Source organism: Eretmochelys imbricata, chromosome 3 (genome assembly GCF_965152235.1).
Source record: "Eretmochelys imbricata isolate rEreImb1 chromosome 3, rEreImb1.hap1, whole genome shotgun sequence".
NCBI classification, from domain to species: Eukaryota; Metazoa; Chordata; order Testudines; family Cheloniidae; genus Eretmochelys; species Eretmochelys imbricata.
Genome location: NC_135574.1, coordinates 46,964,886 through 46,990,426, shown reverse-complemented (window position 1 = coordinate 46,990,426; position 25,541 = coordinate 46,964,886). Strand labels below are relative to the sequence as shown.

Sequence of the window (25,541 nt, the reverse complement as noted above, 5' to 3'; positions counted from 1 at the left end):
TACCACCACCAAACTAATACTGGTTACTGGGGAAGAGCTGTTTGGACGCGTCTTTCCCCCCAAAATACTTCCCAAAACCCTGCACCCCACTTCCTGGACAAGGTTTGGTAAAAAGCCTCACCAATTTGCCTAGGTGACTACAGACCCAGACCCTTGGATCTTAAGAACAATGAACAATCCTCCCAACACTTGCACCCCCCCCTTTCCTGGGAAATGTTGGATAAAAAGCCTCACCAATTTGCATAGGTGACCACAGACCCAAACCCTTGGATCTGAGAACAATGAAAAAACATTCAGTTTTTTACAAGAAGACTTTTAATAGAAAATAGAAGTAAATAGAAATGAAGAAATCCCCCCTGTAAAATCAGGATGGTAGATATCTTACAGGGTAATTAGATTCAAAAACATAGAGAACCCCTCTAGGCAAAACCTTAAGTTACAAAAAAGATACACAGACAGAAATAGTTATTCTATTCAGCACAATTCTTTTCTCAGCCATTTAAAGAAATCATAATCTAACACATACCTAGCTAGATTACTTAGTAAAAGTTCTAAGACTCCATTCCTGGTCTATCCCTGGCCAAGCACAGCATACAGACTGACCTAGACCCTTTGTTTCTCTCCCTCCTCCCAGCTTTTGAAAGTATCTTGTCTCCTCATTGGTCATTTTGGTCAGGTGCCAGCGAGGTTACCTTTAGCTTCTTAACCCTTTACAGGTGAGAGGAGCTTTCCCCTGGCCAGGAGGAATTTCAAAGGGGTTTACCCTTCCCCTTATATTTATGACAGCATGTTTCACAGGCTCTGACAGAATTATGCAATTACACAATTTCACAACTTGTCAAAGCTGAAAAACCAGCCACTACAAAAACAGACAGTGCTTTATAGAGATAACATTTTAGAGTGGGGGGTAACAGTAATAAAAAAGGAGAAGAAATACATGAATAGGCAGAGGAAGGAAAGAGGGAACTTGGGGCAAGGGAAGACGATGAAGGGGTAGGTGTAATTGAGGTCCAGCATTTTATGAATCTAAAGATTTTTTTATCCAACAAAAGGCCAAAAAACCAAAACCAGGGTCTGCTCTTTCTTGAGCTTGTAATGCTATTAGTATTTCATAACCCATTTCAACTTCTCTCATTTTGTTGATGGGGTATCAGTGAACAATTTTCCTTCCTAAAATAATGGAATAAAAGAAGTTGAAAATGGGTTATGAAGTATCAGTAGCATGATAAGGTCAGTAAAGAGCAGTTTTACTCTATGTTTATTTCAGGAAAGACATCAGTGATTTTTACTAATGATATGAAAAAAAGGAGGAGGAGCATGTTAATTAAATAGGCAGAGGACAGTAAATTGGGAGGTTTTGCAAACAGCACTGGGGACAAAAGAGAACACAAAGAGACCTCTACTAAGGAGAAAAAGGATATGAGCTTCTGGGGCTGTCAATCTGGCAACTTTTATGAGTAATGAGCACTCAACTTTTAAACTAAACTTATCTAAAAATAGGAGAGCAAAATAAAATGAGATACAACTCAGAAAAGTAATAAAAACAGAGATGCAAAAGAAATAAGATAGTTGAAAAACAATAATGCTGAAATCCACAATAGACAGGATATGATAACCTTGTAATATGACATGCTGGCAAAAAAGGTTGATGCAATTTTGGGCTACATATACAAAAGCATCACATCAACCACCATGGAGGTGATCACTCTTTTATATGGGCACATCCTGCTTTGGGGTTTTCAACACTAGAAAAATGTCAACAAATTGGAACAAATTCATAGAAGAGTGACAAAAGGAGTAAGTAGCTAAATTATGCTCCCTTTGCACCATACAGAACATTAAAACATACTTTAATATAGGTATTCCCATGAATTCTCAGTCAAGTCCAGATCTGAAGGAACCACTGCCTACTTCTGGTGCTTGATACCATTCCATTAATCCTATAAGAAACTAAGACTGAATTAAAATGAATGAAGGAAAATTTAGGGATCTACTCTTGATTGCCAAGCTAACTGAAATTTATTAGTGTGGAATAGTCCCCGATGTTACACACTGGAATTCCCACTTGCATTCAAAAATATACATGTGGGAACAATCCTGCATTGGTAGTCATGGGCAAGACAACTACTTCACTGTTTTCCATCAACTAATGTGTATAAATCTCTAACTTTTAAAGAAATCCATGATTTGAGATGTTGCTAGCTGCTCTGATGTTCTCTTATCGATCATATCTAGGTTCTTATATAGTGCCTCAGGAGTATGGTACGTGAGAGCTTAGAGACAAAAAACAAATTCTAGAGGGTGGAAGTCCTCCTCTGTTAATTAGAAATTAGAGTAGTGGGATAATGATCTTTCTGCATAAAACTTGTTTGTTAAATTGGTCAATTGGATAATCTTTGGCCATGAGCAAGCTAGGGGGGCTGAATATATCAGGGGATTGGCTATGCAATATGGAGCCTGCCAAAGATTCATAGGGTGGTCAGGTTTGTAGGAACTGAAAGTTGTTACCATTTCACTGTTGTTCAGAGACTTCCATGAAATGAGTTGGTGCACTCAGATGTTGAATTTCAGCTTTCAAACAAGTTCTCAAATACGGTGAAGGCAGTCTTAAGATAAAGAAATAGTATGGAAACAATCTTGTACTAATACAACAACGATTATCCTTGGATTTAGCAAAGGTAGGAAGGTTAATGGCAGATTAGTAATGGCACGTGAAACCTGCTGTAGAATGAAAACTGGCTAAATTAAATCTACTCAATTCCTTATGGCTAAGACTACGTTTTAGTCATGGGTGTTTTTAGTAAATGTCATGGACAGGACATGGGCAGTAAACAAAAATTCACGGGCCAAGACCTGTCCATGACATTTACTATATATTCCTAACTGAAACTGGGGTGGGGGGGCTGCAGCACATGGCCCGGCACCCTTGCTGGTGCTTGCGGGGTGAGGCTTGGCAGGGCTGACAGGGACTCCCTACTTGACTGTGTGTCCCTGAAGGTCCCGGGTGGTGGAAGGGCCAGGGGGCTGCGCGCGCTACTCCCACCACAAATGCCAGCTGCTCAGCTTCCATTGGCCAGGAACTGCAGCCAATGGGAGTTGTGAGGGCAGGCAGTGTGCAGAGCCCCTGACCCCTCTGCCTAGGAGCTGCAGGGCCATGCCAGTGGGAGCTGGCGAGGCCCCCACCCCAAGGTAAGGGGAGGTCCCCACCACACACTGCTCAATCCCCCGCTCCTAGCCCCCTCTCACACACCCAAACTGCTGCTGCTGGCCCATGGGCTGCCTGGCTCCAGAAGCCCCTAAGCCAGCATTGGCTGCTGCAGAAGTCATGGAGTTCACAGAAAGTCATGGACTCTGACTTCCGTAACCTACGTGACAGACTCGCAGCCTTACTTATGTCCAGAAGAAGATAAACAACAAAAAGAGGAATACAGGAATAAAGAGGAAATGGTTTAAAAAAAAATCAATCAGCCAGAAAGGATAAAAAGAGCATATATCAATAGACAGATATTGGAAGCGGAAATGGCAACTATGATAAGGAGATGTAAGCTCTTTATCAAACTACTAAATGACTTGGAGATTTTTAGCTGCAATGGGGAAAGTCCAATAAAGATAACAAGGGAAAACCCTTAACTTAGCAGAGGAAAAGATGGACAGAACATTTCCATGGTATCCTTAACAGAACCCCCCCTCCTTCAGGAATAATATTTGACTTTGACAAGGGAGAGAAGATGAAAGTGGATTAATTGAAAGTAGCCATTGTAAGATTAAAGAACAATACATAACCAGGTGAAGATCAAATCACAGAAGAACTGCTTAATGTAAGTGGAGAAGACAACATCAAAATCCTGCTATGCCTCTTCGAATTTGGCAGGAGAGAAGGAACACACCCCAGAAGAATGAAGAGAGAGATTATAATCAAACTCCCCAAAGGAAGCGATAAGAGTGATTGTAATAAGTAGCATGGGATTTTGCTGCTTTCAATTCCAGGGAAAGCTTTCTGTGTAATCACCCACCTAAATAGAATTAGAGTGGTCATATAGATAACAGAGGGCAACCAGATGGTTTTTGCCCAAATCAATATTGTGTAAACCAGAACTTCAACCTGTGCAATATTGTAAAGCAAAGTAACATATGGTAACCGTCAGTAGTCCTGAATTCTGTGAATTTCCAAAAGGTGTTTGATAATGCAGCTAGAGAATCACTGTGGCAGATAATACAAGTCTGTGGAGTCCCCAGTAAAATTATTCAAGTTATAAAAAAAAAATGGCATCAGAACACTCAATGTGCAGTTCAGATAAACTAAGAGCTAATCAATTGGCTTAATGTTTACACTTGTGTCAGGGAAGCTAGTATCTTGTCCCCATTTTGTTATGTGACAGACCATAAGCATGGCAACAGGTATTGAACAGATAGATGGTGAACTTGGAGACTGATTTGCAGACAATATCTGTCGTATAAATAAATCAGTTGAAGACAGGCAGAAAAACAGATGTTTTTGCAAATTCTGACAAGCAAACTGGTCTTATCAATAAATCAAAGCTGGAAGTTATGAAAATTAATTTACCTGCCGCTGATTGTATCTACTTGGCAGGTAAAGCTTTGAAAACGATTATTAATTTCACTTATCTCAGGTCATTCATGATACTGATGATTATGTTTGACGTAAAGTCCAGAATAGAAAAAGTAAGTGCTGTATTTAAAAAAAAAAAAACTCAATATTTATGGACATTCAAAGTGATTAGCAAAAACACCAAACTTAAGATCTTTGGAAGCAATGTCCTCAGTATCTTCCTATATAGAGTAGTGTCCTAGGAAAATAGTAAGTCTATGGTATGCAAACTGAATAGCTTTCAATGCAGGTGTCTGCCTAGAATAATCAAAGTAAAATGGACTGATAAAATAAGTAATTAAGAAGTCATAGAAAAGGCACAACTACCTACAACAATACAAGTAGTATGGAAGAAGAGATGGACATATCTGGGACACCTTTTAAGAATACCCAATAATAGGCTACCTAAACAAGCCTTTGGTGATTCCAGGGATGGAATCAGTGATGGAGAGGCTGACCTAGAGGCACACTCCATAGCATAATAATAAATAAATAATAATAATAAATGTAGTGGCATTATTTCATATCAATAAAAAACACCAGGAAAACCGAGCCCAAGGTAGGGATGATTGGTACCATTTGACTTCTGCGCCTGAGGCCTTGGGAAGAATGATGGAGGACAACTCAGTTGTTCAGTTTCTCATTTCCACATCACATACACAAAAACAATTACAACCAGTACTAACTGACAGTTATTGGTCATCTCTGCAGAGCTGACAAGTACCAAGTGGACACAGATATCATTACATTTAATGTATTTATTTAGATTTAAACAATAAAAAGATGCCGGTGCAAGAGCCCAATGCATCCTGATGCACAATTTGATGTTAGACCTGTAGGGATCTTTAAATAGAACGTCACAGTACACATCACAATGTAACACACACATTCAAGCCCTACATGCTTAAAACACTGCGAGGTTTTATCTGCACAACTCATAATAAAGTCAAGGGGAATTCTGGGGCTGAAATGCTGTGCACCTTTCAAACGGTATCCTTCAATACACATCTATGTAGAGGCATAGGAGGCGGATAATGGGGCAATACTCAAATGTGTATTTAAGTGCAGACAGAAGGACCATACAAAGGAAGGTACACTTCTCCATACAAGCTGAGTGCTACTGCAGATATATCCATGCACAAAGCTTTGCATAAAGTATTTCAAGCTATGAATCACAAACCACATCACTGTTCAACATCATGACTACTGCTCTGACAATGAAGATTAAACAAAACCACGCTCCCAGAATTAGATTGAAAACCCTGACCGTGCCCCTCCTTGGGAAGCAGCACCCAGAAGGCTATTCCAGATCTGAGAAGCATAGAAAATGAAGGGGTGTAAACGAACAGCTAACTACTACCCAACAAAAAAGTCTTGTTTCACTTGATTTCAAAAAGTGGTATAGGCGGTAAGAACTGTACAAGGATCTAGAACCAAGGTATATTTTGAAAAGCTGATGAGTCCGGCTAGAGAGGGGAGTTTCTGTTCAGTTCCTGTTGAACAAGGATCCACACCACAAAGCCACCAGCAAATAATTGTTTCAGCAATCTCAGCAGAGGGGCCGAATGACTGAAGAGACATGGAGAATTAGCTACCTTGTTCCCAGAAGAAGTGGTTCCTCCAGAACAAGGTACAAGGTTCAGGTACACCATAAAGCTGGTATCGGGGAGCTTACAGTGCCTGTGTCAATGCTGTATCTGTTCAAGGGGTAAATGGAGGATTTGATTACTAGAATTGTTACTCCAACACTTTTCACTAGTACTAAAGTAATTCAGAAAGGACAGGTTCTGTTTACATAATCCCCCCTAAATTTCAGAAGTATAACTAATTAAATGTGAGCAGCAAAAAACAAATCTAGCTGAAAATTTGGTATTTGCCTTCTGGGTAACCTATCAAGTAGATGAAGCTAAGGACACATGCAGTGCATTTTCCCCATGTCACAGTAAGATCCCTTTTGAAGTTCACTTCCAGCTGAACACCAAACACACACCTATGTTGTACAGGAACTGCTGCATAGGTAGCCAGCAAGTAAGTGCTCACTATTTGTCAGTAAGAAATATTTCATCTTCAGCAGTGTTAAAGGGAGGAGAAAGAGGGTCTGTCAGAGAAGTCCCACATTGCTAAAGAGTGGGTTACATATATGTAACCCAAACTATGAGAAGAGTCAAAATCTAATTGTAGCCCATAGACTTGTAATCTTTAGGAATGTGATCTTTCCCACTTGTTCAGGATTCAATTTTCTTCTTTTGACAGTGACCATATTTCCAGCAGAACTAATGACTTTCAGAATGACATTAGAGGATGACTAGCCAAATTGTTTACCATCCTACTCCTATAAAAAGGAATCCTGTTATGATATAGTCATTTTCTTTTGCAAGAACCGTTCACTGCAGTAGTTGAATGCATGCTTGTCTCTTCTGACATTTCACTTTCAGTTTAATAACACTAGCAACCACTGTCAAAGTCACAAAATCCGCTTGCTTATTTGGGTAGACAGGTGGACCTATACCATCTTCAAATGGTGTTATTTACAAATGTGGGAAGTGACATGTTTATTTACAGTGATTTGCATAAACTGACATTTTTGTGATATGATCTCACACCAAACAATAAAAAGGCAGGACTGTACATTAACCTACCTTCTGGACCACGGCTTAAAGTAGTGTCCCAGAAAAAAAATACAGCTATAGGCAGTGTCTAATTGCTGTGGAAGAACTGGCATTTTCCATACACAAATATTTTATTTTGCAGGTGCACGAGCAGGCAGATTATACCTCACCTATTATTATGCCTTCTGCAGCACTGAAAAATGTGCTGAAATTCACAAATGTTTTAATAGGTTTCAGGTGTAAACATATGAAAATACAGTAGGTGTGTTTACAATTCTGTTTTCCTGCACCCTACTTTCAGATAGGACACATCTGTTGCAGAAGTAATAGACCAAAAAGTTAACTAATGTACAGCTTGTGACACTGGAAAACCAGCTAACCTGTGTATGACCCATGACAACAAGAGGCATTACAATTGTATCAGGACAATTCACTTGTATGTGAATATCAAAGATATACTAGACCAGCAATCACTAACCCATTCATTTTAGTAATAGAAATCAAGGGTAGATGCTAAATGTGTTTGTATTTGTATCCTGTTAGAAATTTACCAGTGTAACCAAATTAGCTTTTAGATGCTAAATCCTTTTCAGGTCTTAATTGCCTTACATTAGGTATGCAACTATGTTCTGTTAACCTTAAGGTCAAAGATGTGAGATACTGCAGGAAACTAATAATATTATCTATGTCTTCAGTTTATCTTTCCCTGTTATCATTAATGACTGGCTGTTGCCTTCTGAGTATGAACTAGATTACCTGTGTATGCATAAAAACAATGAGGACTCCGGTGGCACCTTAAAGACTAACAGATTTATTTGGGCATGAAAAAAACCCCACTTCTTCAGATGCATGGAGTGAAAATTACAGATACAGGTGTAAATATACTGGCAATGCCCCTCTGCCATGTACCCTTCTGCAATGCACAATGCATGTACTCTGAACACCCCTCTGCCATGTACACTGGCCAAACTGGGCAGTCTCTATGTAAAAGGATAAATTGACACAAATCAGACATCAGGAATGGTAACATACAAAAGCCAGTAGGAGAACACTTCAATCTCCCTGGACATTCAATAACAGATTTAAAAGTAGCCATTCTTCAAAGACAAACTGCAGAGCTACAATGCATTTGCAAACTTAACAACATTAATTTGGGCTTGAATAGGGACTGGGAGTCGCTGGCTCACTACAAAAGCAATTTTCCCTTTCTTGGTATTGACACCTCCTCCTCAATTATTGGGAGTGGACCCATCCACCCTGACTGAATTGGCCTTGTCAGCTCTGGTTCTCCACTTGTAAGGTAACTCCCTTCTCTTCATGTGCCAGTATATTTATGTCTGTGTTTGTAATATTCACTCCATGTGTAACTTTAGCACCCTCGTGGCCAAGATGGAGTCTGCTCTGCAGGCAGCTCTGGCCAAGAGACTGCGCGCGCAGGAATGCAGCAGGAAAAATTCCCTCCTCCCCAGGGGCACCTGTTCCAAACCCCCCAGAGTGAACACACACATCCACAGGAAAAGTACAATGGATATAATAAAGGGAGATATTTATTTACAGAGGGATGAGAGGAGAAAACAAGGGGAAGTATAGGGGGAGCAGTAGAACAAGGTTGCATCCAAACCAAGGCCCCGTGGCAGCACAGTCTGAAAGGGCAGACACCGAGCAATGTGTCTGAGCACAGAGTTCCAGTTCAGTGCGGAGTCTTGGGTGCTCCTGGTCGTCTTCAGCGCCAGTGAACTTTGCCCAACAAACCCCTCCGGTGCCCCCTTCTGCCGCTCTCTGCAAAGCCACACAGAGCAACAACCTCCCCATTTAACTAACTAGGAGCCTCCCTCCCTATTCCCAGTGCAGAGTCACAAGCCCCAGTACTCACAGCCCCATGCAACTCTGGGAGGCAGTTATACTGGGTCCAGCTCCAGCCTGTCCTTCTTGGGTGATTCCTCCCTGGCACAGTGCTCCTCCTGGCTCCTGTCCTGCGGTGTCCCTGACTGGCTGCCCTGTCCTTCCCAGACTTCAGGCAGGTTCTCTGGGTTTCACTTTCTGTCCAGGGCTTCCCGGCTGCAGCCCTTCTTTCTCCGGGCTCCCCAGCCACACACCCCAGTTTCCCTCCTTTCTCTCACTGCTCCCCCTCCCCACAAGGAAAAAAGACTTAAAGGGGCCATACTCTCTAAACCCCAAGGGATTACACATGCATCTGAAGAAGTGTGGGGGGTTACCCACGAAAGCTTATGCTGAAATAAACCTGTTAGTCCAGTGGTTCTCAAACTTTTGTACTGATGACCCCTTTCACATAGCAAGCCTCTGAGTGTGACCCCACTTATAAATTAAAAGCACTTTTTAATATATTTAACACCACTATAAACGCTGGAGCCAAAGCCAAGTTTAGGGTGGAGGCTGACAACTTGCAACCCCCCATGTAATAACTTTGCGATCGCCTGAGGGGCCCAACCCCCAGTTTGAGAACCCGTGTTAGTCTTTAAGGTGCCACCAGACTCCTCGCTGTTTTTGCGGATATAGACTAAACACGGCTACCCCTCGGATACTGTATGCATAGGAAATTTAATGTTAACTTCAAAGTGGTGGGTCAGTGGGTGCTCAACGTAGAAGAATCCTCACTCACATGCTATGCTCAAAACAGTTGACCACCTGCTTCAGCTATAAAAGTGAAACCTAAGGTCTGATCTTGCATCTCTAGTCTGCTGAACTCTAAAAAGGGAAAGATTCAAACTGTAGGACTAGAATCTCCATGTAGTTACCCTGGAAAATGCAAGGAAAGACTCTAACAGACTCTACATCTAAACTGCATTTGAATTCTAACCTTTTGGGAGGATTCCAGAGAGACTTTTGTAAGCCAGCAGACACATCCATCACTGCTACAAATCTGCTACAAGGACCTTGCAAGCATTTGTAATGTATATAATATTTTAATCATTCAATAATGCTCTTCTTTTCTTAATAAATCTTTAGTTAATTTACTGTCAGGATTGGCTGACCGCATGATATTTGGGTAAGATCTGAAGTACATATTGACCGGGGGGGGGGGGGGGGTTAAGTGTCTGATCCTTTGGGATCACTAGAACCTCACATACGATGAATTGGGTTTACAGTAACTTCTCACTATATTAGATCAATTTGTCTGGATGAGAACCAAGGGCTGGAATGCCTAAATGGAGCTGTGTTTGGCTTCCTGTTAACCAGTGTGCTGCTATAGAAACTCTCTTGTTACTGGCTTGTTACTGACCCTAATTATAGAATAAACCACTTGTTTGGGGGGGATTGTCTGCCCTGAGGTGGCTCTCTCAGTATGGTCCATTCCAAGCACCTGGTCACATAGCCCTTACTTTTCAAATTGGACTTTTGATGTGTGATGGATACTGCATCTGCCATTGGATAAAAGAACATTTAGTTCCATCTCCCACACATACCAAAAAGCAATTCATCCCAAATGCAAAACCCTGATGGTGACATCACATTCTTTTGCATCAACAGTTTTGACACACCTTAATGTTAATGGATTCATTTGGAAAGTGATTCAGCTTTGACATTGTTGAAGTCACTATTGAGGTTTTGAGTGAAAGTCCTAACTCACTCATTCACTCTCTCTGTCTCACACACACACACACACACACACACACACACATCCCCCATTCCTCCTGGTGTCCTTCCCAAGTATCACTAACACCTGGTAAGCCTAATGAGACTCATCCATTTGCTGCAGGAAGAAGGGTTTAGGGTGAAATGGCATTGGGGAAAGTTGACTGGGGGGCATAAATATAGGGACTCCCCATTCAGGAGACCGAGCCCTTCTCTGCATCCGACAGCCAGGGCCAGCGGTGAACAACAATGACAACTTCTGCTAAAAGTATTCCCAAGTATTGTCAACATTTAATACCTTGACCCAGTTTTGTTCTCTACACTGTAAGATGCAACAATTATTACAAAGTGCCCTGAATCTTCTCCTCTACTGGAAATCTTGTCTGACCATACTACCACTGTATGACTGTGTCCCTTTGTAATGCCTACACCACATATTGAGGGTTTATGAGTCTGCTCCTTTAGCTCAAATACTAGAAAATCATGCTTTTAAATGAAGACCCAAGTTTCATTCTCCTGCAGATAACCACCTAACTCACCAGACTGAATCATCATAGAAATAAGCCTACATTCCCTAGTACAATGCAGAATAGGCATCTGATAGGGTAGAATTGCCCTACTGGTTTTGTTATGCTTTCCTTGGCAACTTATAGAATTCAGGGGTCCTAACGGATTGTATTAAAATTGTTCTCCAGCCTCTAAAAGGCAGCAGGTGATAAACAGTAACTGCCTGGAGGTGAAAATAAGAAGTTAATACGCAACATGTTAGCTTCACATTCTAGGAGTTCTGTGCTTTAGTAGATTCAATCATTTAAATGTCATAACCAGATTTGCATTCCAACATAATGACTTGATGGCAGTTTTGAAGGATTTAGTATTTTCAGTACTGTGGAATGTCTTTATCTTCCTTCCTTATTAGGATTAGCGATGAATGGTAACGCAGACTATGTCCTGTTCTGATGTTAAAGAGGAGAAGTCCAAGAACTGTGGCACAGGTGAGCAAGGAACCCAGTAGAAGTCAATCACAGTTCAAGTCTCTGACTCTACACTTGATTGGTAACTAACCATGAGGATTATTCAATCCACTTTAGTGCTAATCTCTGAGGGATACATTGTGCCTTGTACAAGTGTTGCTGAGGTAGGTACAATGAACCACTTTGCACTCTTGAGAACTTTAATCCCTGAACTCCAGGGATAGCAGGGAGAGCTCTCTCATAATACCCTAGGGGATGCATACAAGCCTGAATGGGTGGAGGGAAGTGGGACCAAAGCTTTGATCTTCCTGCTCCTCCATGCTAGCCCAGCAACACCAGCTAGGCACAGGTAGAGGGGGCTCACTATAACATCCTAATGGATGGTTCCTTTAAGATGGCACCCTAAAGCACTGGGGGATTTTGGAGCTCCCCCTAGAATTGAGAGTTTCTGCCCATCGAGGTTTCAGTAAAATCAATTTGAAAACCATGCAAGTCTGTAATTCGTAAAGATGCATCTTGTATATGGATGTGTCATATAAAGCTGAGGCAATGATTATCTAATTACAGGTGCAGATGCTTTAACAGGAGAGCCAACCAAGAGCTTATTGCCTGTAAACAGCAATCAGTTCTGGTGTGTGAGGTTCCTGTTACGCTAAACACAGAGAAAGCATAAAGCAGCAAACCACATCAGCAGGAGCAGACACTCATGGTACAAGGGTAGAAGATGGCTGGACAGTGGGAATCCCATCATGCATCCCTTGCATGCCCTGTAAAATAGCAAGGAGCAACAACCCCACACTGGCACCAACATAAGCTGCACTCTTATGTGCAGAAAGGGGCAACGCTATTTTTGACACCGGTTTCAGAGAAAAACATCCTGCAATATAATGCATAGGATTCGGCCATGATCAGCTCTCCCTTTCAGAAGGCTATGGACACCTTTTCTAGAAAGCATGTGAAAGTGCAGAAGAATCATGTATCACACACAACACTCCTAGTCCCTTATTGCTCAGGATCAGGGTAGATGATATTTAGTCTTTGAGAAGGGTTATATATAATTTTTGCTCTATCTGCCAACTTAACAATGAGCAACAGGTGAGGTAACCAGACTTCAGATACTGCTAAGTAGGTTTAATGCAAACTTTTTGGCTAAAGAATCATTGTTCACATCAATATGACTGCGGAATCATCAATAATTAGCACATGATAAACATATAGTATTAGAAACCAATTAACAGCCATACCAGTCAATTAAAAAAATTCAGAGCCAAATTCTGCCTTTGGATTTATCCATGCAACCCAAGCTAGATAAATCTACATAGGATGGTATATCACAATGACACTAAACAATGGTGACACACAAATCCCTACAAAGCAGACCTGAAAAAAGAAGTCACACGCAAAATGTAAGAAGAGTCAAAAAGATAAACTACTGCTCCACTGCTCCCTAATACTGCTTCTGTCAAGTAAATGAAAATCCAGACAGACATGCCTCAAAGTGAATTGATCCTCAGAGCCTAACTGGGTCTCTGGCATTCATGTTGCATCTCTGCTCATTTAGAAATATATAATAAATTAGTGTTAATAAATTATTAGTTGATCTAACTGTAAAAGTAAAATGGAGTGTAAACTACTGAAGAACAATTAATCAAGACACAGATGCCCTAGGGAGCATGTATAAATTATTACAATCCCTGAGAAATAATCAAATTGGTAGTGATGGTGAAACATGAATTTAATTATGTCTCTGATCTGAACTACAGTAGCAGAAGATAGAAAACAATCATAGTATCAGCCAATGAACGAAGAATGCAAGACCTTACTCCTTAGAAGAAAAATATGGGGAAAAGTTATTAAGTTATTTGAATCACAAACTTGTTGGCCTTCAAATGTAACCCCACATGGAGTTTGCTAGCTTCTGGAATTCTGGACTGAGCCTCTAGGGGCCCCTACCCTATGAATTATGATAATAATGGCTACCAGAGTCCTCTGACATTTCCCAGCCCACTTGGTGTAACAGATGGCAACAAAATGGAATAGAAACTACTGCTGAGGCCAATAGGGAGGCTACTGCATGGGTTGATATGGACAACCAGTATACTGGCCCAGCAATGAACCAGGGCTTTTCAGTCCCTCAGGGTATGTCTACAGTGCATCTGGGAGCGAGCCTCCCAGCCTGGGGCCATGGATTTGTGTTAGCAAGGCTCACGCTAGTGCACTAGAAATAGCAGTGTGGATGTTGCTTTGTTGTTGCAGCTCCAGAAAGCTTGAGAGCCTGAGTTCCAGCCAAAGCCCCTGTGTCTATACAGCTATTTTCAGTGCACTAGCATGAGCCCTGTGAGCACACGTCTGTCTACCCAGGCTGGGAGGCTCACTTCCAGATGCAGTGCAGACATACCCCCGGGGGAGGGGCCAGCCTAGCTGAAAGAGAAAGAGGCTCATTTTAGAGTTTTGAATTTGAGAGCTGAGAGAGAAGCAGAACATCTCAGGGAGCCCCCGATTAAGTCTCCTTCCCACAAAGGCAGTCTTTGAACTGCGGTGGGATCTGGTGCATCAGGCAGTTCCAGCCCTGAGGAGACCAGTGTTCAGAGAGGCAGAGAACTGACCAGGCAAGGACTACCAAGAGCCAGCTGAAATTTGCACAGGACTCCAGACCATGGAGCCAGGAGAGGAGCCCAGGGGAAACCCACTGTAAGAGGTTTTGTTTAAGCCAGCCAGCATTTGCAGTGCTGCCGCACTCATCTCCAGCCTGGCAAAGGGGGCAGGGAGGGAGCTGGGGAAAAGCTGTGATTGAAGGGAGGTGGGAAATTTGTTGATGTTTTAGTACTTAGTTAACCATAACCCTTTCCTTCCTCGGATCCTATTTTCCTGCTTCCAATAAAAATCTCCCTTTGTAATATTGTTGGTTTTGGGTGTGTCATTTCTTTGATGGGATTTGTGTTAATGTATTTTTGTTGTTTTGTATGTACTGGTTTAATATTCCTTGCCATCAATGGTAGCATTATTCATTTCCCCAGTGGGTAGCACCCCATGTGTCTTGGGCACAGGGAAGAGTCACCTTGCATGGAGCCACCAAGTGTCACAGAAAAGAGCCAGGGACCGGGTTGTGGGTGGTGATGTGTAATGGTCGAAGCAGGCATCAGGCAGCCAGAGATTGGAGCCCAGGGGCAGAGTTGGAGTCAGGAGGTGGAGTTTAGGATCAGTGCCAGAGTCAGAGGTCAGAGCCGAAGTCAGAAGTCAGGAATCAGAACTGAGAGTAAGAACTGGGTCACTGGGAGTGAGGCAAGACGGGTGCAGGGCTGGGGCCAAGGCTGGAACAAAGCGGGAAACTGCTTCGAGCAGCTGCTCCACTGCCACGACTGCTGGCTTCAGAGCTGATCTTCCGACTCTTCCAGCCAATCAGGTGGTGTAGCCAATTAGGCAGCCTACTACAGGCTAGCTGCACTTGACAGTTTTCCCAGAGACTGGCTCTGCTGCAGGCTCCGATTCCTGACACATCCATGGGAGGAGAAGGGAGAAGCAACTCCAAGTAGCAAGCACCAGGGAGGAGACTCATGCCACATTGGGGGTAGGCTACAGAAATACACCACAGCATGACCAGAATGTCCTTCGCAGATGGTCTGCTCAATTTAAACGTATCATACAGAAGATGAACTTTTTAAACTCAATGGCAGGGAACAGTCTAGCTGTAGCAGTGATCAGTACCCATGGAAATTTGGTGTAGGAGTTGAAAACAGTCCTATAGCATTATAAATCCACTACCTTCTCCTCCAAATTTCCCTCAAGACCCACTTCACACTGCAGCACTACAAAAAAAAACTGGTAGTTAATGATGGCTAGATTGAGGGGTAAAAGGGGACATCTGCAACTAATTCTTCATTATAAAAATTATAAAATGCAGACGCATAAACAAATTGTATGTTTGATTGTATTGCCCTTCCCCCTCCATTTTCATGTTACTTGTCCTTTTAGGACCAGGGCTGAACTTTCATGTGTGTTTGTACAGCACCTAGCACTGTGGGTCCCTGATCTTGGTTGGGTCCTCTGAGCACAACTGCAATATAAATAACAGTGCTAGAGCTGTCTGAAATGTGCTTCATAGTAGGATACCCTTCGTATTCATGTTGCCACTCTGGCTCTAGTAAATAAATCCATTTATTCATGTCTGAATATCAGTGACATGATAGTAGAATATTCTAAAACCTTCACGATCCATCACTAACTTGGAGCACTCAGCAGCTGATCTTCCAGTGATCTGCTGCACACCATCCACCCATTTCATCACTGGTCATCCCCTACTACGATGACCCTCCACCGTTTCTTCTATAGTAATTTTCTCCAGGGCATTTCCATCTCTGCACCTAGCATAGCCAAAGTACATAAGTTTATGTCTGCCAATTTCCAACATCAGGGTCTGCTTTTTAACATAGGTACTTGTCTTTTTTTCTATTCAGGAGATACGCAGGAGTCTTTGCCAGCACTGCATCTCAAAAGCTTTAATTCAAACTGTGGGTCTAGCTATGGCTAAATACATCAAATCCCAAGCTTATGGGCCAGATTTTGATCTCACAGGCACCAAGGTAATTCCCCTGACGCCCAAAGAGTTAAATCAATGTAAAAGTAGTTTAGGTGAGAGGGGAATCAGATCTTAGGAGTCTTCCAAGCTGCTCGTTCTCTGCCACTCCTATCTCCATGGCTAACACCATGACCAAAAAGTTCAACTGAAATTTTATTGGGTTTCTATTCAGGTTAAGAGGATTGTTAAAGAAACAGAAAAGAACATGAACGCATTATTGGCATACCTTCACATGGTGTAATTTGGTGGTAGCTCCATTGAAGACAAGGGAACTATGCCAACATGCACCAGCTAAGGACTGGGCCAAATATATGTAGCTGCAGGTCACATATGACAGCCTAACTTTCATGGATACGTTTTTTCCTCTACAATCCCTAATACACAACAAGTTCTTCTTTAGAGAGAAAAATGTAATATAATTAAAGCACTAAAATAATTGTGTTAAATTACAAGGAAAACAGCTTCGCAAATTAGCTTTTCTTAAGATGGAAAATTCAGTTAGGAGATTCTCCAAATCTCAGGCTTCACTGGCCATTCCTAATTCAGATACTCTTAGGCCTTCAGATCCAGCCACCCTTAAGTCTGTATATTACTATTCAAACTTTCTAACACTTCCTGGTTATTAATCTGGGTCTCACACAGCTTTCCAGCACCCTCGCCAGAGATCCAGTGTCTCTTCAGTTGTTGCTGCAATTCTCCAATTCCCACTACAAAACATTTCTGTCAATGACATCTTATGTCCTTATGCAATGGGCCAAGAGACACTAATGCTAAGATGAGGAAAAACAATTTGAAATGCCAGAAGGCCAAGCTACTTATGCAGAAGTTTGCTTACCACTGGCAGCTACAATACAGGATGAATATAGAACAGGGGTTCTCAAACTGGGGGTCGGGACCCCTCAGGGGGTTGCGAGGTTATTACATGGAGGGGGTCGCAAGCTGTCCGTCTCCACCCCAAACACTGCTTTGCATCCAGCATTTCTAATGGTATTAAATATATTAAAAGGTGTTTTTAAATTTATAAGAGGGGTTGCACTCGAAGGCTTGTGAAAGGGGTCACCAGTACAAAAGTTTGAGAACTACTGATATAGGACATCATTTTAAAGATTAATGCAGGAACATCTTAGTGGGTTTTTTTAGTGGATACCACATGTGAGGGGATGAAGCTATTGGGAAATGCACTGGATCCATAAAAGGATTTATTTTATAAAGTGGACTACAGAATGAAAACAAAAGTCAATTATCCATGATGGAATTTCCCATACTTAGAATGGAAGTTACTTAAAATTTACCATGTTATGTGAATTACCAGTGAGAAATTACACAAAGGGACCTAGAAAAATTGAAACCATGAGGAGAAATTAAAAGATTCAGTATGGGAATTTTCTCCCCGTTACACTACCTCTAATATATTTGTAATAATACAAAAGCCTTTCAGATTCTGGATTCCTATGCTTAGCACTATGTTTTGTGTCCATAAATTTTTTCCTACAACTCTTAATTATGCAGTCTTGTTTGGGTGGCTTCCTCCCCTTTCCAAGTCTCACTACACTAGCCACTTCTTGTTTCTGGCAGTCCTCCTTTCTTCTCTTCCCCCACTCCCCACCTGAGAAGCCTTTATTGCGGTACGTTTAGAGTGTTCTGCCTTCTTCCACAGTCAAGATTTGAATAATTCCTCCCATTTCATTCTGTTCAATAGAAATGTTAAGTGCTTTTTTTGAAATCTAATCCCTCTGTAGTGCTAGCTTTTATTAACCCTTTGATACTCTGTTAAAATCAAGTAGCTTGTGAACACTCCTTATCGTGCCTCTATTTGCCTCACATTTTCAATCCGTTCCTCCTGATCAGTAGCAAGTCAGTCCAAGATGATTTCTCTTGCGGCTGCATTTTTTAGCTCATGGATTATAACCCTTTCCTGTGTGTAACTCAGGATACTTGCTGATGGTGTATGTTTGGTTGTAACCAATACCCAACAGACATCTGGGTATTTTAATTCCCCCCAGGAGTCCAGTATCCTGTGGTTTCAAGTACTTGGAGAATCGGTCCCTGAATGCATCCTTAATTCTCCTCCAATTGTGTGGCATGATTTACTTGTCCTAGCATTTAAGCCCTGGACATAACTGCTAGAACATTTCTTTATAAACCTATGCTTACATTAGATTCTAAAGAGTTATATATATTTTTCCTTGATATTACTCAATTATTTCTCCTGAGAGCTACCCTTTGGCTGGTACTTTTAGTTTCCAAGGATGTTGGCTCCTCATTAATCCCTTCACATTCTCTCTCTTCAGTCACTACCAGCTCCCCCTAAGCCTCCTCATGCTCCCCAGCTTCTTCTCCTTATTTTAAAGGCATCTTCCTTCTCCCCCATCATTCTTCTCTCTCCTCTATCTTCAAATCTGCTACCTATGCACAAGCTCCTCTTCCTCCATCCTTCCTATCCCCCCCAAGTTTCCTCCGCCTTTACTGTCCAACCACTTTCGCTGTTCTCTCTACCTCCAGACTCCTGCCTGTCCTTACTGTCTGCTCCTTCCACACCATGGCTCTGCACTTCTCCTACTATCCTCCACCTCAAATTTATCAGCTTGTGCTACCTCTTCCCCCAACCTCCTCATTTCCCAGGCTCTTTACTCTCCTCTTGACACATCCAAGTCTTTGAATCTCACTTTAGTACCTTTCCACAAAGCTTCCTGCCCTACCCACTGCTCCACAATACCCATCTGTCTCAAACACCTTACACTGTCCTCCTCCCAATTGCTCTGCAAAACCTCCCTCCCTCTCCCTGAATATTCCCTCTACTTCCAAATCTCCAATCTCTCCTCTTTCCCAAACCCATATTATCTCAAACCTCTCACCAAACTCTGCCCAACCTCCATATCCTTCAGTCAACCTTCCCCTCTTTCTGCACTTCACTTTTCCAGCATCTTTTCCCAAACTCTTCCTCATTCTCTCAAATACCCACTTCTCTCCTCAAACCCCTCTTCTCCCCTCCCTACCTCAAAACCTCTTCTTATTCCCATACCTCCCCCTCTTTCCACATCCCTTTGGTCACCTCCTCCCAAAGGCCATTCTCTCCCCTAGTTATTCCACTCACCGTTTTTCCTCCCTCCCCAGATTCCCGTCTTTACTCTTTTAAGGTCCCAATAACTCTGTGCCCTAAGGTTTCACTAAAACTTTCATTTGTGATGTTGCTTTGCTCCATCCCCTGCTTCACATCCTCCTTGCCTCCCTCAGTCACTCTGACATTCTCTCCCTCAGTTGGTCTACTATAGTACCTCCAACCTCCCCCCTTGCTCTGCCTTACCTTCCTACTCCTCTAGATCCCTATATCTTCCCCCTCTTTCTCTGCCTTCCCCTGCCCCACAGTTCACCTCCCATAAATTACCCATGGTACCTGCCTCCAAGTCCCCCCTTGAACAGCACCCCCTTCACTTTTTCCCTGATAGGGGTCTGCTCAGCAATTCTGCATGAAGCTGCAGCCACTGTTCTTTGCTTCCTGCTGTGCTACCTCCCCTCCTCCTTCACAGATGAATGAAATATGAGTGGGGATGTGTGGAGAGACAGATATTTCTGTCTCCTCTCCCTCCTGGACTGAAAGTTGGGAGTGCCCTATTCTCCATAGTTACACCCTTGGATCCTAGCATTCATTCTATGCACAGAAATCGATTCAACCTGCAGATATGAGACCAAGTTCTCGATCCGTTTTCTACATTTATCAGTGCCAAGAGTAGCTCCTGTCAGGTGAGTAATGACCGCCTGTGCATTTAAATGTGAAAGTTAAACTCTGCCAACTCGGTTGAGAATATCTGAATGAAAAAAGCATGACGACCAGGCAGAGAAGTGCTGTCGAAGAGCAGCTGTCAGCACTGTATGAGGGAAAATATCTGTCTGTAAAGATTTGAATGGGGCTGGAGAATTTCAGCACCTCTGACACCTGGACAGAGATTAGAAAATTAACAGTTCATTGACACAACCTTCCTAGCTTGGATAGCCCCTTACTTAGGGATTCTAATTACAACTGCAACTAATTGTTAGTAAACAGCTAAAAAACCTGGATGTCTTAATGTTGCTCTCTAAATTAAAACACTCAAAAGCTGCTTTTAGCAGTCTCAAAAGACTGTAGCACATGATGCTACCAGCCTGTTAAATACCACAATCATGACAAATGGCATGAAGAGAGTTAGCAATTTTCATTTCAAAATAAACTGTCAGGTACACACACATTCATCTCATCTGTTTGTCTAAATCTAACTTTCACTCTCAGATGCAAAAAACAATGTTCCCAAATGCCACCACTACACTGCTGTGCTTTATTCACAGTTTAAGCAGTTTGAAAAACAATCCAAACAGGTTATATTACAACTCTTCTGGGGAGGAATGTAGAGCAATACTCACCCAGGATGTTTCCAATGAGAGCCACAATGAATACAACAATATACCCTGCAATCAGGACCCATTCATATTCTTTGGGATGTAAATATTCCCTCCAAAGGTATCGCAGAAATTCCTCATCATCGTAGTCAACAGAGGGGATTGAAAAACGCTCCTGAGTATCATTCAGTTCTGGAACAGAAGACCAGTTCCTACAAGAAGGGGGATCATCCAGTTTGGTCTCGGACATCACTGGTTGTAGCTTGGGTCTGGATCAAAACCTCTCAGTACTTCAAGCTTCTGTGAAGCCCATCCATTTACACTGATGATGTGTAATGAAAAGGAGAAAAAGAATGAAAAAAGTTAGAGCCAATGATGACCAAGCCTTTTACTCTGCAACTTCTCCTACTACCTTTGCAGCTTCCCAGCAAAGATGCACATACAGCAGCTGTGGGAGAGGGAATGAGGACTTGGCATCAGAGGCTGCAGTGACACAGGAGCCGGTACAGCATATGCTTACAAATGCATCATTCTGGCACAGAATCTGCAATACACAGTAAATCCTTGGGGGGAGAAGGAGAAGCGGGCAGTTTGCTTCCAAATGTGAGAGTATATGTGATCCAACCTGTAAGCAAGACTGCACTTGCCTCACAGCCCGTATATACAAGTGTGCTCATGCCATGTGTGTCTCACATTTAGGAATCCTTAGACATACATTCACACCTGTCCTTGATGCTCCAAAACTGCCCTCCCTAGCTCCACAGACCCTTCCCTATGCTACTGTCCCTCCTCTCATGCCCCTTTCTGTGACCCCAGTTTTCTTTCTTCCCAAGTTTCCCTAGCAGTCTGCTCTCTGTACCCCCAACACGTCTCCCCTGTCCTGTTCCAGCTTTAAACATCACTAAAACTTCAATTTTGGAGAAAAAAAGAGCAGCAGCAGATGAGATGGAATCGGGGGAGCTATTGAAATCAGTGGCTGGTGACTCGGAAAGCCCTTCAAGTCCTGCTGGGTAAGCGGCTAAAGTAGATGTGGAAATCTTCTTTGCATAGTGCCCCAATGGGTGCTCTACTTCAGAGGCACATGTGTTCCTGCATCTTTGATCTGAGATTTTGATAGCAGTGCCCGTTCAGCCTGTGCATGCAATCCTACATATCCTCATGCCTCATACCAAGGATATATAGGGTTGCACAAGTGAACCACCCTCAACTGCCTTCAGCCTGAGATGGAATGTTGATCATGCCTACTTCCCTTTTGCCTAGTCATAGTTAGTTTAGTTGGGATTTGTTGTTTCTACCTTTTGAGGGTTTGTTTTGGACGTTTTTACTATCTGGGGTACCCTGGGATCCCCAGGCTTAAAGCGCTGTTTTTCCTGATAGGAGGCTATCCCAGCTAGCATTGGACACCTTTGGTGTTTAGGAGACACACACATACCGGTTAAGTGTAAGATCTGCTCCCCATTCAACAGCAGGTTTCATAAACAGGGAAATAAAGTCAAACCATTGACGATGGAGCAAGCTCTAGGATTGGCTTCTGATCCAGGGTCCAAGGACCCCCCTGGCCACCAGCATCTGAGCATATATAGTGCTCAGTCTACCTCCAGATCCTGTTCACCAAGACCCTTGAGAGATATGTAGACTGGTACCCTATCCACCCCTGGGTCTCAGTCACAAAAGCATTGGGAGATGTGGCACCTATGTCCATGCTGGAAGTACCAAAAGCCCAGTACTCTAAGTCTATGGGTACCAACAAAAGGAGCAGGCATGATCTATCTCCTTCCAAGAAGTCTGGATTGCTGATTGTGAAGAAGGTTCTGGAGACATCAGGTACCAAAGGGAGTAATAGCGAGGCTCCAAGTGATTCTAGTACTGGGAAAATGTGTAAGGCTCTCTAAGAGCCTCGTTTCTGCCAAATGAAGCTCAATGATGAAGACCTCTTCTGCTTCAAGTGTTTATTTCCATATGAGCTGACATTCTACTTCAAAAAGGTCTAGAACACCAGACTCTTTGGTAGCTGTGGTACTGGGAGAGATTCCAGAAGACCAGAAAAGGGGAAAATCTAGTGCCAATCTATAAAAAGGGAAATAAGGACAATCCAGGGAATTACAGAGCAGTCAGCTGAACTTCTGTACCTGGAAAGATAATGGAGCAAACAATTAAGCAATCAATTTGCAAACATCTAGAAGATAATAAAGTGATAAGTAAAAGTCAGCATGGATTTGTCAAGAACAAATCCTATCAAACCAACCTGATAGCTTTCTTTGACAGGGTAACAAGCCTTGTGGATGGTGGGGGGGAAAGCGATAGACATGGTATATCTTGACTTTAGTAAAGCTTCTGATACTGTCTCACATGACCTTCTCATAAACAAACTAGGGAAATGCAACTGAGATGGAACTACTACTGTATAAGGTAGGTGCAAAACTGGTTGGAAAAAACTGTTCAGAGAGTAGTTATCAGTGGTTCAGCGTCATGCTGGAAGCACGTAATGAGTGGGGTCCCACAGGGATCAGTTCGGGTTGGTTCAGTTCAATATCTTCATCAATGATTTAGATAATGGCATAGCGTACACTTATAAAATTTGCAGATGATACCAAGCTGGAAGGGGGTGCAAGTGCTTTGAAGGATAGGATTAAAATTCAGACCATTTTGAAGTAAATAGGATGAAATTCAATAAAGACAAATGCAAAGTACTCCATTTAGGAAGGAACAATCAGTTGCACACATACAAAATGGGAAATGACTGCCTAGGAAGGAGCATTGTGAAAAGGGATCTGGGGGCCATAGTGGACCACAAGTGTAAATATGAGTCAGTATAATGCTCTTGCAAAAAAAAAAAAAAAAGCGTGAACATCATTCTGGGATGATGTTCTAAGCAAGACACAAGTAGTAATTCTTCTGCTCTACTCTGCACTGATTAGGCCTCAAATGAAGTATTGTGTCCAGTTCTGGGTGCCACATTTCAGGAAGGATGTGGACAAATTGGAAAGTCCAGAGAAGAGCAACAAAAATGATTAAAGGTCTAGAAAACATGACCTATGCAGGAAGTGGCGTGGGCCGAGGGATGTGCTGGCCGCTGTTTCCCGCAGTCCCTGTGGGCCTGGAATGGCAAACCGCAGCCAGTGGGAGCTTCGATCAGCCGAACCTGCAGACGCTGCAGGAAAACAAACCAGCCAGGCCTGGCCCGCCAGCAGATTTCCCTAACGGGCTGCATACCAAAGGTTGCCAATCCCTGGTCTAGATAATACTTAGTCCACGAGGCAGGGGACTGGACTAGATGACCTCTCAATGTCTCTTCTAGTCCTATGATTCTACCTATCCCAGTGAGCTGGACCATTACATTGATATTGTCAGAGTCTGGATGTACTCACTCATCTGTTGCACCAACGCGTCCAGGAAAGGTCCCTACCTCAGTACCAATGTTCGCCTCCACAGGATCGTGTCCAACTCTTACTTATGCATCAGTATCACAGAAGTTTAGATTTTCAAAAGGATCTTGTGCCGATCAGCCAGAATTTCCATGACTTATGTGCACTGAGTACTCCTGGGGGAATTCTATGCCAAAAAAATTAAAAATTCTGCACACAATATTTTAAAATGCTGCAAATGTTTTTTTGTCAAAATAATCACATAATCACAGCCACAATCACACCAGTTTCGACTATTTTGGTAATTTAAAAATACAGACATGTGCTGACAGGTAACAATACAGACACACATGAAAATTCCCCCAGCAGTAGAGAGTTAAAGAAACTCTCTGCCCCCTTCACCACCCAGAATCCAGCTAGGGGTCCAGACACCCACAACCCCTCTCCCCAAGTCCAGCTGTGAGGGCCCCCCTAGCCCAGATATCCACCCTCCTCCTCTCCAGATCGCCAGCTGTGGCCTCCCCTAGTCCAGACACCCATGCCCTCGCTCCCAAAACCCAGCCACGGCCCCCCGCCCAGCCCAGACACCTGCCCTCTTACTGCCCAGGGATCCAGAAGGAGAAACAGCCTGCTTCTGGGACCCAGGCTTGTATGGAGTTTCCTGGTGCACCGCCATCTCCTTCCCTCAGGGCGTGCGGGGAATTGCAACTGCCTGGAACTCTCTACACTCTCCCTCTCCCCTCAGCCGTGTCTATGTGCAAGCTGGGCTCTGCTGGGTCCAGTGGCCCCTAGTGGCAGCCAGGAGCACTGAAGCCCATTTCTATAGGGGAAAGAAAATTATGCGCAAAACCCATTTATTTCTCCAAAATTCTGCATTGCACAATGGTGCAGAATTCCCCCAGCAGTAATGGAGATCTAGGTCCCAGACTCCACACTTTTCTTTAAGACCTCCTTTTACCCCAGTGTTGACAATCCAGAGCAAACAGTTATCATCCCTTCCCCGAAAACGTTGATGAGTTTTCTGATTCTCAGATTTCAATTCAATGGTGTAGTCTGCAAGACACCATTCTTTTACCTATTCTGATGACCTTGTCCTCTGTCTCCCTGGTGTTACTAATGGTGGACGGCTCCTCCTTCACCTTATGGGCTCTCCCAGGTGTCCTTATTGGGACCCCGGGGCCATGTACTGCCAACAATTCCTAAATGTTCTGAGTCACTTTTTTAGGGCAAATAGACAGATCCATTCCCCTGAGCCCTCACTCACACCCCACCAACCAGAGAAAAATTTTGAGGAGCAGGAGGCAAGGGCAGACAAGGAGGTAACACCTCACATGAATCTCTCCTCATTGCTGGATGAGTCTCTAATGCCTCCACCACCATCCATGGCAAATAACTAGATAATTTCAGGAGCTGATGAAGTGCATAGTGGATATATGTTTCAAA

The 25,541-nt window shown here is 42.9% G+C and overlaps 1 protein-coding gene across 1 annotated transcript in view; it reads right to left on the bottom strand.

Annotated features, from left to right (window-relative positions):
* The window catches only part of HCRTR2 (hypocretin receptor 2), a 71,624-nt gene extending 50,641 nt beyond the window's left edge, over window positions 1-20,983 (bottom strand). Inside the window, exon 1 of the mRNA XM_077811587.1 lies at window positions 20,758-20,983. Coding sequence (XP_077667713.1) covers window positions 20,758-20,983 — 226 coding nt within the window. The remainder of the gene's footprint in view (window positions 1-20,757) is intronic.
* Between the last annotated feature and the right edge of the window lie 4,558 nt (window positions 20,984-25,541).